The sequence below is a fragment of the Phocoena sinus genome, chromosome 7, assembly GCF_008692025.1.
Source record: "Phocoena sinus isolate mPhoSin1 chromosome 7, mPhoSin1.pri, whole genome shotgun sequence".
NCBI lineage: Eukaryota > Metazoa > Chordata > Mammalia > Artiodactyla > Phocoenidae > Phocoena > Phocoena sinus.
Genome location: NC_045769.1, coordinates 56,116,544 through 56,132,956, shown reverse-complemented (window position 1 = coordinate 56,132,956; position 16,413 = coordinate 56,116,544). Strand labels below are relative to the sequence as shown.

The following is a 16,413-nucleotide window of genomic DNA, read 5'->3' as shown; positions in this document are numbered from 1 at the left end:
ATTTCACTTCTCTTCTTCCCCACCTTCAGGAAGCCAGACTGGTCTCTTAATCATCATCTAAGGAAATACCCCAGGGAACACAGTATCTGGGAAGAGGTCCCACACCCAAATAAATAAATAACAATTTTCTACTCATGGCTTATAAAGGGGGAAGGGAATACAGAGGTGCTGCTATGTGGCCAGCAAGACTGTCACTAAAATGACTGCCAGTTCCTCCATCACAGCCCTAGCTTTCCCCTTCTGCAATGTTGATGTGGCAGACCAAAATAATTATTTGTGGCTGCATGCATTCATTTATTCAATACACTTTTATTGAGTACCATTATATATAAAACACCAAAAGGAATAAAAGATAGCTAAGACATGAACATATGCTTTGATGGACATATGTTCTAGTGGAGGAAAACATACAGACTCACCATTGACTGTAATATAGGTCAAAGAGAGGAACAAATAACCATGAGATTAGAAGGTTTATGGAGAGAAGGTTACATTTAAATTAAGCTTTGAATGATGGGACAATTTTGAGGGGAGATGGCATAATTGGAACAGAATAACTAAAGTGGAGAGGATGTTAGAGCGAAGATCAGAGGGCAGAGAAGCAGGTGGCTGATTTGTAGACTATGAAGTAGTTGAGTTTGTAATTTGCATAGAATACTCTGAAAACAGAAATGAGGGCCAGGGGCAGGAAGATTGTTTGGTATGAGATTTCCAAGGGCCTCAAAGGCCAGAAGTTTGTACTTTAATAGGTAATGGGGGAGTAATTTAATGTCTATGAGTGGGTGAATGATGCAATCTAAAATATGGTTTAGGAAGAACAAATAGAAGGCTATTACAATTGCTCAGTCAAGAGGTAATGAAGCCCTTGAGTAGGATGGTTGCCGTGGCAACTGGAAAGGAGGAACCGGATGGGAGAGGTTTTGGGGAGGTAGAATAAATGGGGCTTGGCTCCTGATTGCATATGCCCTTTCCACACCCTCTGTTTGACCTTCATTCCTTCCCTCTTTTGATCATAAAGGTGTATAATGTGTCCCTTAATACCCTGACTTATATTTCCTGGAAAATTTCTCATCAGTGTTATGTAAGGCTTCATTTGCAGTATCTATGAAAGACTCCCCAAAGGACAATTCTTGATGTTCAAAATGAAGAAGTAATATTCTACATCTACATTCCTGCTTTAATTTCTCTGTATTCTAGACTTACAGGTAAAGTTTTACCCCTTTTATCCTAGGATCCTTACTGTCAGAAAATGTAAGCACACATTAGTACATTTCTCATGAAGTTCCTGCTGCTCATGCGAAATGGAAATCAGGATCATAAAAGTAAAGTTATTAAAAACGATAGTAAATTCCTTTCTTTATTCCGTTATTCAGCTTTAGGAGCATCTCTGTTCTCTAAGAGCCTCAGAGTATTAATTTTATATATTTAGGAACAAAAGAACTTAACGATATTCATATTCATGTACAATATTTATAAATACATAATTCTAAAGTACAGATCTATTCAGAAGTTAATGTATACTATAGTATAGGTAGATCTCATTCCAGAATTTGAGTTCAGTAGCTCTCAACATATCGTTTTTTGTCTTCATAAAATTCTGAGATAAGAAATCACTCCAGAGGAAATTCCCTGGTGGTCCAGTGTTTAGGACTCTGCGATTTCACTGCCGAGGGCCTGGGTTTGATCCTTGGCTGATCCCTGGTTGGGGAACTAGAATCCCACAAGCCACGTGGTGTGGCCAAAAAAAGAAATCCTTCCAGATATTCTTGTATATGGATTCCTGGGCTAGGGACTGAGGTGATACCACCTGATTATTAGAGTCGAGAGTTTGGTATCTGGTGGGGTAGGGGTTGAGTGGAGGTGGGAGGGACAAAACCAAGATGGCAACACTTGAATTCTGACTGGGAACGCTACTTTTGACACTGGCACAAATAAAACACACAGAACATACAAGGCCACACAAATAAGTCAGTTTCTGAAAAGTGAGATTGTCACAAGGCTCACAATTGGGCTGGAAATTTGGGAGTGTCAGTAATAATTTTTGTGTCTAAGGACAGAAGGTATCTGAGTTATACAAACAAGGGGGTGTACACTATGAACCCAAATGAACAATTCATGGGTGAGGAGACTGTGACTACATTAGCACAGGAAGGGGTGCATAATGACAGAATCAGTTTCCCCCATCTGAGTCAAATATCTTCATAGAGAGGTTTTTTTCTTATGGTAATAAAAGTTGTGAATTGCCAGAATATCTATACATATTCAAAATACATTCATAATACATTTTACATCCTGACAAATTCATTTTGGATCATCTCTTTTAATAATCCTAATATTTAAAATTTGTATTTACTGTACACCGTACATGGCTGGGCTTCACCTGAAATTATATGTAAAACTATGTGTGTATGTATATTTTTCTAGAGAGGGTCTCTAGCTTTCATCAAACTCAAACCTATAACTCTAAAATGATTAAGACCCAATGAATAGATAATTAAAAATTGAGGACCTTTTTCCCCTCATAAAATCAGGGCTTTTTAGCATAAATTCTGACATAAATATTGTACTTACATCAAGAGCCACAGATTGCTTGGCCCACGACTTCTTCACTTGATCATACATAATTGTATTGTTGATGCCAAGGCCACAAAAGATGACAAAAGCCTAGGAAAGAGAAAGCTCACTAACTAAAAATTGCAATAACTCATTGGCATAATCTAATATAAAAGCAGGCAGTCATCAGGAATGGGCCTTAAATATAATTTTGTATACAGAGGTAGGCCTTGGGGAAATACGTACATTAAAATTCTTAATTACTATTGTCATGTAACAACTTTATCACTCACATTGCACATGAGAAAAATTATTAAGTTAATGTCATTGCGAAGAAATGACTTTAAATACATTTAAAAATGTACAGTCCGTTTAAATGCATTCTTTATTTAGGTTGTGAACTGATTTTAGTAATTTCATCCCATTTAACCAATAGCCACCTCTTTCAGCAGCTAGGCTATAAAATATTTTGGTAAGGAAACCAAGTGAGTGTAAATGAGGTAAATGTTAAGGGGACAGAGGATTCAGATTTAGAACCAATTAGTAAAGAAGCCCTGATGTAGCCTCAACTGGAGAAAAAAAATCATGGGGTTTTCATGTTGGCTACTGGTACAAAGTCTACTAGGAAGCCTGTTCAAGGCTAACCTCTCTAGCTCGAGGGCAGACTGGAGTAAACAGAAGCTTGTAAACATAAGAAAGGTGATGGCAGTACACCTGGCAGAGCTGGCTAGAGGTCTCATGACTGAACACACACAAACAAGACAAAGATAAGACAACACTTTGGAGAGAAGAGCAAGGCAATTCAACTCTGTAAAAAACAATCAATTAGGGTAAAAACATCTAATTCATGAAAAAAGAGAATCAAATCTTACCTAAACATTGATATATTCTTTAAACCTTCCTTTAAATTTCATCACACTGTCAAAGTATAATGATTAATAAATGTCAAATAATAATTATTTATCCTTCCTAATGGGGGCAAGCTGTAACCAGGAGACTACTGGTGACTCAGCTGTAACCCCTGGTTCACAAATTTATTTTCTTACCTCAAAAAGTCGTTGATCTGCGTCATCGAAAGGTTTCCCATCAAGTCTATTTAACACTTGAGCCACTCCTGTGAGAAGAGGTTGGGATATGTGGTCATTTTCGGTGCTGGACACCATGTTGCTCAATACAGTAAGATGACTCTATGCTCCTTTAAGTGCACACACTCAGCTTAATCCCTGGTTACTCTCACACCTGCTGCCTCCGTGAGAGCAGATCTGAGGTGTACAGGGATGCAGTCTATTTTCCAGCTGTGATATCCAGACCAGGTCTCAGGGAAGCCTGGAGTTCTACCAGGCATCAATCAGATTCCCTAAAAATGGTTTTCAAGATGACTGTGCACAATAATTGATGTATCTGGCATACACATATATACACAATTACATACGTATACACATATACATATACATACTTGAATATCTATAACTGTATGTATATATAAACACATATACACATGCAATATATTAAAAATTTTTAATTATATATAAATTAAAAATATATAAAAATATAATTATATAAATATAAAAAATTTTAAATATATATAACTAAATTTTTTTTTCAATTCTCTGAAGCACAGCGCTTGAGTTCAGGCAGCATGGCATAGTGATTAAGAACATACGCTCTGGAGTTAGACAGTCTTGGTTTGAATTTTCAACTCCACCATTAGTGGTGTTACCATGAGCATGTTACCTAACATTTTTAACACTGAATTTCCTCATCAGTAAAATGAGGATTAAAATGTTAACTGTCTCAGTGGGTTATGAAGATTAAATGAGATAACATTTGATTAATGTTTGGAAAGCATATTGTTCCACACGGAGAGAACATTCAAGAACTGTTAGGAATTATGATACAGTTAACTTTCAAAGCAAGGTTAGTTTTGTTGCCTGCTCCCAATGGGGTTAAACTAGCTTTAACAAATTTAACTTGTGTGTGTCTTCTTTCCAAAGTTCATTTCCAGCATTATACCAGATGTTTGGGGCACGACTATTAAAGCACACAAGTCTAACTGGAAAAATTCAACAATCTTGAAAACCATTCCCTTGTATCCCTATTTAGTATAAACAAAAATGACTGTAATTCTAAAGCATGCTTGTATTTTTTAAAACACCTAACTTCGCATCAGGGAGGTAAGTCGTCATATGCTAGAAGACATGTATAATAAAATACAAAGCTTTTAGTGTGTAACAGGCAAACTACAGTCTTAGTTTTGAAAGAATAACAGATGTTTACTGTTAGAAATGAAATGTAGGACTGCATGTGAGATTGCCATTGGACATCTACAGATAACGTATGGTGTTTCTTATGAAATTTCTCTTCTCTTTAAACTTAAATATTACATATTTTGGGAATTCCCTGGAGGTCCAGTAGTTAGGACTCCACGCTTCCAGTGCAGGGGGCAGGGGTTCTCTGGTCAGGGAACTAAGATCCCGCATGCTGCACAGCGTGGCCAAAAAAAAAAAACCATCTTAAATATATTTAAAATTCTACCCATGATGTAATTCAATGCTTTGTACTAGGGGCTCAAATTCTCAAATCTTAGAATATACTTTATGTTCAATAATGTACTAGTATTTTCTGCAAATTAAGCAAACTGATGAAAAAATTCTCTTAGAATTCAAGTCTTAACAATATTTACAGAATACTGAATCCTTTGGTAAGTCTAATATCTTAGAGTTTAAGAAGCAACCTTAGGGTGAAGCAAAGAGAAGCAAATAGTTACATTAGTTACCAAATGTATTAGTTACCTTATGTCTCTTAGAAAAATAACACATTTTCATTGTGTTTAAATAACTAATGTCTCCATCCTTCTTGACTTTAACAACTGGCCCCTTCTCGCCCAGACTTCTTTCTTAGGTTTGAGATTTCCTAACTGAATTTTCAAGGAAAGGAAAGGAGCAGGGAGGGGGAGAAAAATTGGAAACTGCTTTGGTCCACAATTCCCTTATTCAGGAATTGGACCTATTTTGGAACCATCCAGGCAGAAAGACACATGTACAGTATATGCCTAACAATGCACGTCCTTTCTTCCTTTGCATTTACTCCACGTGTAAAAGCATAGATGTAAATATACAGATGTACTAGGAGTTAAGAAGCTGGAGTTTTACTTGGGACTCTGCTACTAACTCACTTTGTGACCTTATGCAAGTCTTTTCTCTCTCTTTGGGCCTCAGTTTCCACAGGGTAAGATAAAAGAGTTCAGTTAGCTGCTTTCTGAAATCCCCTCCAACTTCAAAAAGATTGGTTCTTATTTAAAGGAATAAATATTTGTTCATTGTCCTGATTAACACTGATTCATCAGAAGTCTTCACTTACGAGATTACACAAGAGTATGAGACATAAGTTGATGAGTCCTGGACATAAAAAGGGGAACATTTAAAAAAGAGATGGATGTATTTTAAAGTAAATTGTACTTCTTTATAAAAGAAGTTTGAACTATTTAGGTAATGTCTTACCAATTATTTGGTGGTTGCTATTCCAAATAGGTACGCAGAGAACCGATCTTATGTGAAAACCAGATATCTGTTCAGCCTAGGATAAAAGAAATTAACTAAAATTAAATATTATCTACCCATTTCTGACATATAGCTCACCACTCTTCATAACAGATATTTAAAAATAACTTTTAAAAAGACATAATCTAATTGTAATGCATATACTCACCTGTCTCTTTTCATTTAAAACATCACAATGCACATCCCAAGGAAATCATGCCCTAACCAAATACGAATCAACCAATAAACCCTACACGCACACTACCTCTCCCAATCCCTGCACCCACATAAAGCTGAATGTAAAACTATCTTGATCACGATCACACCACCAGACAAGAATTCTGGCAACTGTTTCTCTCTGCGTATTTAAAGCATTTTAATTAAACCAGTGGTCAATATTTCTCTTTGAGCACATCTTTTAGTAAAAAAATTGAGTCTATAATGCTGTTACATGTGTATTTACTTTTTTAAAATTTATTGAAGTATAGTTGATTTACAATGTTGTGTTAATTTCTGCTGTACAGCAAAGTGATTCAGTTATACATATGTATACACTCTTTTTTTTAAGATTCTTTTCCATTCTGGTTTATCACAGGATACTGAATATAGCTTCCTGTGCTATACAGTAGGACCTTGCTGTTTATCCATGTATTTACTTTTAATATTCTGTATTTCTAACATTACTGATTTATTACATATGTTGCAAAATCATATAAAAATAAAAGTCACGAAAGATAAGATAAGGGTTCAGCAATCTTTCTGTACCCTAACAGATTGTCAGGAGATGATATATATGAAATACAAAAGTATAATTATCAGCATCAGACAAATGTCATTCAGTAACAAGCTCCACTTAATATTAAAACCAATGATCCATATTTGAATTGCTAGATAAGAGCTACTAAAGACTGAAAGGGTGTTAGTGAATTGATATGACCTTGGTTTCTAGTGAGAAAGGTCAACCTGTCATCCCAATCCAATCAGAGAAAAAATAAAACATTGAGGTTCTAGATTATGGTTATTGGGATAAAAGATATTTTTATATTTTAAAACATTTACTGTAGAAGTTAAGAGCTACATATTTGTTGAAGTTGGAAGTTAATTTATACACCTAAATTTTATATTTGGATTTTTTTTTTGGTTTTCCTCTGAGGAATTAATTTTTCAGATATCTTCTACTCTTGATACCAGTATATTAGTTTGTTTTTTAAAGTAATTTTTTGATCTTTTCCTTGAAATCTTTCCCTATTCCTAGCTCATGAAGATATTCTCCTATTATTTCCCTAGAATCTTTATTGTTTTAACTGTTACTTTTAGATTTACATTCCAACTGAAAATAATTTTTGAGTATAGTGTGAGCTGAGAGTCAAGATTCTTTTTTTTTTTTTTCTTGGTGGATATCCAACTGGACCAGAACTAATTCTGTGGGGCAGGGGAAATGCCTCTCCCCACCACTATCTGGTACCACTTTTTTCATTAATCATGTGTCCATATATGTAAGGATCTGTTTCTGGACTCTGTTCTACTTCATTGATTTATGTGTCTACCCTTATACCAATATCATACTGCCGTGAATAATAAAGTCTTATAATACATCTTGGTATCTGGTGGTGTAATTTCTCCAACTTTTTCCTTCTTTAAGATTGTTTTGACCATTGTTGGCCCTTAGCATTTCCATATTAATTTTAGAATCAACTTGAAGTACACACACACACACACACACACACACACACACTTACACTGCTGAGATTTTTATTAGGATTCTATTGAATTTATCAGTCAATTTGACATATTTACATCATTGAGTCTCTCAATCTATAATATCCCTCTATTTAGAGTTCTTAAAAATTTCTCTAAGCCAACTTTTATAGTTTTCTATGCAGAAGTCTTACATATAATTTGTTATATTTGTACCTGGTGCTTTAAAAGTTTGTGTTATTATAAATGGTATTATTATTTTCTAATGCTTTTAATTGACATATAGAGACATAATTGATTTTTGTATATTGAACTTGGATCTATCAATCTTGCTAAATTCAATTATTAACTTTAATATCTGTAGTGCTTTGGATTTTCTAGGCATATTATCATGTCATCTTACTCTTCAATTCTATGCCTCTTAATATGTGCTTTTAGATCATGTGATTTTTTTCTTTTTCCATTTGTTAAGAGCATAAATTACATCAATTGATTTTTGAGAATTCCAGAAAAAAACAAAGAAAGCCAAAAGCCTGGGCATAAATCATTCATCAATGCACTCTTTCATTATATATTTATTTACCACCTCCTATGCACCAGACACATTGCTGGGTATTAAGGATATAAAAATGAATTCAAACAGTTATTACCCTTGAGGAGCTCACCTAGTCAAGACAGAAGTAGTTAAGATAAAATAAGTGTCCAAGTAAAGAACGTTCAGAATACCACAGAAAAGCCAGCAACTGACTGTGTTTAGAGAAATCTGGAGCAGTTTTAGCTCCTTAAAAGTGGGTCTTCAAAGATGAGGGTGACAATTATGATGACAAGATAACATTTACTAGATGATCACTTGATATCAGGCACCTTGTTCTGCACTTTCACATGCATTATTGCATATACTTACTCAAACAACCCTATGAAGTAGGTACTGTTAACATCTTCCCTTATCAGATAAGACCTAGAGACACTGACTGCTTTGAAAGTGGAAAGACTGGTTCGAAGGAAGCCAATCACAAACACATCCATCAAAGTTATCTTCCAAAAGAACAAAGTGGTTTTCTTCCTCTCCCTAAGGAGAGAGTCTGAATAACAGCAATGTCAGTGAGCACAAAGAGAAAGAAGTCAATTTTAGAGAGGTCTGGGAGGTGTAATCTATAGACTTGGGCTGGCCTGAGTAGCACTAGGATGCTGGGGTGTGTTTTGTTTTCCTGAGGGTCATACACAATTGTCGGCGGTCCCGCCCCAGCACTGAGCAGTAGGCACAATTGGCTCTGCCAGCTCCTGGGACAACTGTAGCCCCTGTCTAACCTCTCCCGGGAAATCTGAAGCAGCTGAGGGTAGAGGTCACAGTGCAAGAAGAAAGGGAACATGGACTGAGTGACAGAAAGAAGGAGAGAGACAGCCTGAGAGGCTTGGTGGTGACAAAAATAAACCTCAGGTTCTTTGTCAGTGAAGTAAAAGATAATTTTGCTTACCAAAAAATTAGTGTAGTTCCCCAAAAGAATTTTTGTTGTAGGGAGGTAGGAGTATGCGTTCTCCCATCCCTACAAAAGATAATATTGAGGTTCCTGGTTTGAGGAAGGGCGGTGGAGCTCCTTGAGGTGGGGAACACAGGAAGTTTGAGGGAAATGATTCCAAATTCAAGCTGACACACATTACAATTGAAAGGGCAAGGAGAAGGGAGAGTGAAGAAGGAGCCCCTCGTATTAACTGCGTGGGTAAAATCACCAAGAAAGAGCTCGTCCAATAAAAAGACAAAAAGGATGAAAAATTGAATCTGAGGGGACACAATATTTAGGACAGGAAAAAGAAGGCAGGATGGAAAAGAACTCCAAAGCTCATATTCTTCAGCTCAGGCTTTATAGCATTCCTAATGTGTGAACACATTGCTAACAGCCTTTCTGGAAATAGATTTATTGACGTGTATCCAGAGTCTAAAAAGTACAAACACCCTTTGCCTTATCAATTTTATGTCTAGGAATTTATCCTATGGCAATTATCATAGCTATGCACAAAAGTTTACATATAAAGGTATGAATCATAGCATTATTTATGATAATGATATATCAGAAATAACCTGAACATTCCACTGGAGGGAGTTAGTTAAGTAAATCATAGCACAGTAGAATATTATCCATCTAATTAAAATCATGCTATAGAAGAATATTTGTAAACAGGAAAAATTGTAATACATTAAGTGATAGTAGTGTGGGCCTCTGTGGGTGTACAAACACATATTACATATATTGGAAAATCCTGGAAAAATTATAACCATAATAGTTGCCTTTGAATTGTTTGTCCATGGGAGTCTTTGTTTGTTTCTTTGCTTTTAAAATAAACTTTATTTTTTATTTATTTATTTTATTTATTTTTTTTGCATTACGCGGGCCTCTCACTGTTGTGGCCTCTCCCATTGCGGAGCACAGGCTCCGGACGCGCAGACTCAGTGGCCATGGCTCACGGGCCCAGCCGCTCCGCGGCATGTGGGATCTTCCCAGACCACGGCACGAACCCGCGTCCCCTGCATCGGCAGGTGGACTCTCAACCACTGCGCCACCAGGGAAGCCCTAAACTTTATTTTTTAAAAACAGTTTTAGGTTCATAACAAATGAGGCAAGTACAGAGAGTTCCCATATACCCTCTGCCCCAACACATGCACATCAACACCCCTCACTATCAACATCCCCCACTAGAGTGGTACATTTGTTGCAACTGATGAACCCACACTGATTCATCATTATCATTCAAAGTCCATAGTTTATATTAGGGTTCACTCTTGATGCTGTATGTTCTATGGGTTTATATATATATAAATATATATATTTAAACCCATAGAACATATATATAAATATATATATAATATATATAAATATTATATATATAATATATATTTATATATAAATAAATATATATATTTATTATATATATAAATCTATATAATGACATGTATCCACCATTACAGCATCACACAGAGTAATTTCACTGCCCTCAAAATCTTCTGTATACCACCTATTCATCCATCCATCCCTCTGGCAACCACTGATTTTTTTTCATCCAGCTCTATTGAGGTATAATTGACAAAACTGTAACATTTAAAGTGTACAACATTATGATTTGATACATGTAGACACTGTGAAAGAACTCTGCCTATGGGAGTTTTTTAAACTACTATTTCTATTTTCTAAATTTTAGATAATGAATTACTTGTACACAAGAGAAAAAGTTCTCTTCTAAATAGAATTATAGGGGAACAACAGTGTCAAATGTTGCACAATAGTCAAACAGGATAAGCGCTGAAAATGGGCTATTGGATTTAGTAACACAGAAGGATAACTGAAGGCAAAGATAGTCAAGGGAAGAAGGAATGGGATCAGGAACAGAAGTAAAGTGGTTAGTTCTGGAGAAGAGGAAGGCCACACTGAGAGAGCAGAGCTAGAGTCTCGCACGGGCTGAGCCCAGGAGGAGGGGAGCGGTGACTGAGGATGTTGAGGGTATTTCTAAGCCATTCCCACTGTGGCTGAGAAAGGGAAGTGGGGCCAGCACTAACTGGCTATAAGCACAGGGAAGACGGGGTGGTGACGATTAGCAAGCTTGATGAGCCCAACAAGGTGGGAGAGGGGAAGAAGGAAGGATGGCAGAGTATGATGAGAGTGAATTTTCCAATTTTAAGATCATTGAGGCAATCCCCTAGTTGTCTATTTGTGGCAATGGCTGTTGTTTCTGGAAAGATAAAGATTAAAATTCACATCATTAGAGTCCCAAATATTAGACCATATAAGACTAAGCAGCCTTTCCAGGAGGCTACCATTAAAATAAATACATTATCTAGGGGTGTCTAGTTCTTTCCAATTAAAGATGTATATACTAAAAATTTTCCAAGTCTCTGTCCTCACTGGGTCTTTCCAGTTATGGATATAATTTAAGATGGTTTACCTCATGGAGCCATCAAAACATACCTGTCATATTTTCCAGACTCTCAAAGGCAGTCAAGGGGAATGTTAAAAGAATTGGTGATAACATAACACTACTCATTAATGTGCAATGTGTTTTCTTCCCCTAGAACGATATGTGCAACTTTAATAGTAATCTAAAGTAGTACTTTATCCCCCAAACACCAATCTACCAGTGAGAAATTCTGGTACTAGGACAAGTGAGGGAGGAGATGTTCTGAGTCAGTCCCCTGATTTCCCTGAAACAACAAAGAGGCATTTCTTTATGCCAACCTCATCTGCACATAGGTTTCTAGAACATTGCCTACAAATGATTCCTTAAATTCCTGACGAAAGCACTCCTAAAAAATAACTGACCTTTGGACTTAGAGCCGACGCATTGTCTTCCACCACCTATGCAGCAAAGTCTGTTCGACCCTTAGAACCATGGCCCCCTATTTGTCTTCACTACTCACATCTTCCCCATTGTATAACTTATTCAAGTCTTAGTAATCCTCCTAACTTTCCTCACCCTCCTGGTCATCTGGAAATTTTATATCTATTGTCCAATCTTCCCTACCAAGTCCCATTCTCGGGAAAGGCTCTCAGCCTGGTTTACACTAAATATCAGCAACTGAGAGATTACCGGGAGCAAGTGCTTTTCAGCCCTACCTCTTAATGGTTCCATTTTTCCACATTTCCCTTTGTAACAGAAGCATAACTGATAGACCAGAAGGCGTTACAAAGAATGGAAAAGAAGCTGTCCTGCCAGGCTAGCACTCAGCATCCCAGATTGCAGAAGTGCTTTGCTGTGAAGATCTGACAGGAGAAAGGGGCTTTAATGCTCTAAGTCAAAGGATCTCAGAGACTGAAGTCCCATTATCCTTAAGTGCTACAGGACAAGGGTAAGAATTTTTGAGTTGTCTGTAACAGGCTTTAATAAAAAAAAAAATTTGTTTTTTAATCAGAGAAAGAACGTCACAGGGAAGAATTGCATAGGATTGAAGAGTGACAGAATTAATATCATGACATCTTAGATTTAACTGTGTAACTCTGGGCATCAGCCCCCCCACGGCAGAGGAGACCTGGGTGCTGATGGGTTTTCCACCACTCCTGAATCTGTAACACATAGACCACCAAACCATCCATGAATAAGGCCTGCCCTACTTTTTAGTTATTTTCTGCCATTCCCCTTGCTGAACCTTTCCTATTTAAATGTTGGGTCCAATTGTTCATTTCTGTTGCAGGCAGAAAAGAAACCCTGCATGTAATGGCTCTGAAAATTCTTTCCATAACTATATAAAGGGAAGGAAATACTAAATTAAGCAACAGAATAGTATACCTTACATTGAGTAAATAATAGCTTGTTGTGCATTCGTATACTTGTTTTAAGGTGTTCTTTGATCTAGTATGAAAAAGAAAGGGCAGAAAGCTTCACAGATGATGTGCTAGAGTGTAACTAATTATTGGGAGTTGAGTTCATAAGCACAATGCTGACTAAAAGCAAGGCCAGAATAATTGTTTCATGGTGAAGGTATTTGTAACTAAGTATGCACTCCAAGAAGCCACCTGACCCAATGTCAGGTCATTTGCAAATGCAGTTTATATACATGCTGTTGGGACAGTCTCAGACAAGGATATTAGTTAGAATAAAATCCAACCAACACTCCTTGCTGACGAGGGCAATAGAAAGTAATCCATCTGAATTCCCCAAAGATACAGCAAGACAAGTTAGTTTACTTAGATCTTGCATTATTTCAATTCTGGTTTTGAGTAATAGTTTATAGATTTTAGAGGGCTCGTAATAGCCTGGTAAAATATAATTTCACATAAGATATAAAAGGTCTAACATTTTAAAACATCTTTATAATTTTGCCTAATTACAAAAACAATATATACACTCATGAAATTTTCAAGTTAAACCAAAATCAAAAGCTGTAATCTTGCCATCTCTAGAGATAGCAACTATTAACAGTTTGGGATAAGTTCTTCCTGATCTTTTCCTACAAATATGTAATATGTTCATACATCAATTTATAATATTCAACAATATACAATTATTCATAAATAACACAGATAATATATTCAACAATATTGAACAATATTCAATAGTAATGCTTATTAGATGTTGGGGATACATCAGTGAGCAAAACCAATAAAATTCTCACCTTCTTTGAGCTTACATTCTAGTGAGAGAAGGCAGATGGTAAACAATACAAAAAAATACATAAATAAACTATGTTAGAAGGTATTAAAAATTATGGGGAAAAAATAGAGCAGCATAAAAGGGATTAGAAATACCAAGGGCACCAGACCTTACTAACAGGTAACATTTGAACGATGACTATAAAGAGGTGAGGATGTGACCCACGCAGACATTGGAGAAAGAGTATTTCAGCAGAGGAGTAGCCAGTGCAAAGGCCCTGAGGTAGATGTATGAGTGGCATGTTCTAGGAATAACAAGGAGACTGGTGTGGGTGGAGAAGTATGAATGAAGGCTGAGGATAGAAAATGAAGTGACATCGTGTAGGGCACTGTAAACCTCTGAAAGAATGGTGAGTTTGGATTTTACTCTAGTGAAGTAAGGAGACTATGAAAACTTTGTGAGCTGACTTGTGATACAATATAACTTAAAAATTTAAAACCCCTGGTATTGTATTGAGAAAAGAGTGTGGAGGGGAAGAGCGGAAGCAGAGAAGTAGATTAAGAAGCTACGACCATGAAATGGTCCAGAGATGATGGTGGCTTCGACCTGGGTGGTAGCAGTTGAGTGGTGAGAAATGGTCAGATTTTGGATAAATTTTGCAGGTAGAGCCAATTATACTTCCTGATGAGTTAGATGTGCAACACGAGAGAATCATGCCTATAACATTTTTGGCACAAGCATTAGGAAGAACTGAGTTGCCGTAACAGAGATAGGGAAACAGAGGAACAAGCTTAGCAGAAAAGAGATTGTAAGTTCTGTTTTGGACATGTTAAGTTTGTTGTCTATTAGATAAATATGTGCATATATATGCATATATACCTACATATATTATTCTATACATACTTTTAAACATTATTCTAAACATACTTCTCTATGACTTGCTTTTGTTCTTGTGGACATTTTTTCCATATCAGGACATACAGATCATCTCATGGGATATTTTGTACGGACTCAATTTTGGTCTTTATTATAGTGTTATAGGCAGAATTCTAAAGATATGGCCTCTAAGATTCACACCTGCCCACCCTTTACTTTGTACAAATCTGGTATAATCCCCTCCCCTCAGGTGTGGGCAGGACTTGTGAATGTGATAGGACTGTCACTTCTTTGATTAGGTTATGTTATAAGGCTGTGATGGGACAGCCTCTCGTGTGTCACTCCTGACATTATGTAAGCCTCTGTGAGAGCCAACTGGAGTTTCTCCCTTTGGCTTTGAAGAAGTAAGCTGCCAAGTTGTGAGAGGGTCATATGGCTAGTAGTACCTGAGGGCAGTCTCTAGGAGCTAAGAGAGACTTTTGGCCAGCAGTCAGTAAGAAAATGGGAAGCTCAGTCTATAACTGCAAGAACTCAGTTCTGCCGACAACCTGAATGGGTTTTGAAAAGAACACCAGGACCAAATGAGAACGCCACCTGGCCACCTCCTTGCTTTAGGCCTTGTGAGACCCTAGGCATCATGCCAGACTTCTGACCTACAGAAGATAATAAACAGGTGTTTGCCTTAAGCTGCTGAATTTGTAGTGATTTGTTACACAGCAACAGAAAATTAATATACATAATATTCCTGTCCGTGTCTTTAGGAGCCAAGCATGAATACCCCTACCACAGAGCAAATGACTGATTAAACTACAAAACCCACTAGCATGATAACCCATGAGTGTGAGTGTTTCTTGAGCCACTATGAATAAATATAATGAGTTATATTTAGTCAGTCTTTTCTGTCTTGCATCCTTTTTGAGGACTGCAGAATCTTGTAAGAGAATTAGCATACAGTGATCTTCATAAGGCTGCAGAATGTAAACCTCAGAAATTTGGTTCTGGCTTTGTGACTATCTTATATAACCACTCTGTCATAATTTTCCATCCATAAACCAAGGAGTCTGGCCTTAAAACTATGCATGCTATCAAGCCCAGCAGGTACCTCTCTAGGAGTCAAACAGGCAGACAGAAGGCAAGTAATCACTGTGCCTCACTGCTAAGTCGTTCTGTTCACCACAAGGAGGGAACACCATTAAATATTTAAAACAATCACAAAGAGAACACACAGCAGGTAAACAACTATGATTACTTGCCCCGCAGCCCTCACAGCAAGTGCCTGGGATGAGGTTTACATCACATTAAAGACACCCCTTTGTAGCTTCAATCAAAAGGAAGACCAAGGGTTTCACAACTGAGATTTCAAAATAAGGATCGTTCTCTTGCTGCATATCTTTGGGCAGAGTTTCTCAGGACTTACCAGAAGTTACCACAAGGTAGGAAAGACACAGAAATGAGAAATACAGTTTCCACTTTGTATAGCCAAAGCAAATGTTGATGGAATAAATTCTCTCTTATTAGGCACTGGCTTTTAGCCTTATGATTTAAGGACTGGTGGGCTGCTTGGGCCTGGGCAGTATAGCCAGCCCCTAAAATCCGATCATACCTAAATGTGCTTGGGTAACCTGGCCCCTGGATGGCTGGCCAGCCACCCTCGTGAAGAGCCAGGGCCACA

At 37.1% G+C, this 16,413-nt stretch overlaps 1 protein-coding gene across 1 annotated transcript in view; it reads right to left on the bottom strand.

The window, feature by feature from the left end:
• PDE11A (phosphodiesterase 11A) overlaps positions 1-16,413 on the bottom strand; it is a 421,332-nt gene that overhangs the window by 180,782 nt on the left and 224,137 nt on the right. The window contains exons 7-9 of the mRNA XM_032637562.1: positions 6,054-6,129; positions 3,600-3,667; positions 2,572-2,664 (exon numbers count right to left, since the gene is read on the bottom strand). Coding sequence (XP_032493453.1) covers positions 2,572-2,664; positions 3,600-3,667; positions 6,054-6,129 — 237 coding nt within the window. The remainder of the gene's footprint in view (positions 1-2,571; positions 2,665-3,599; positions 3,668-6,053; positions 6,130-16,413) is intronic.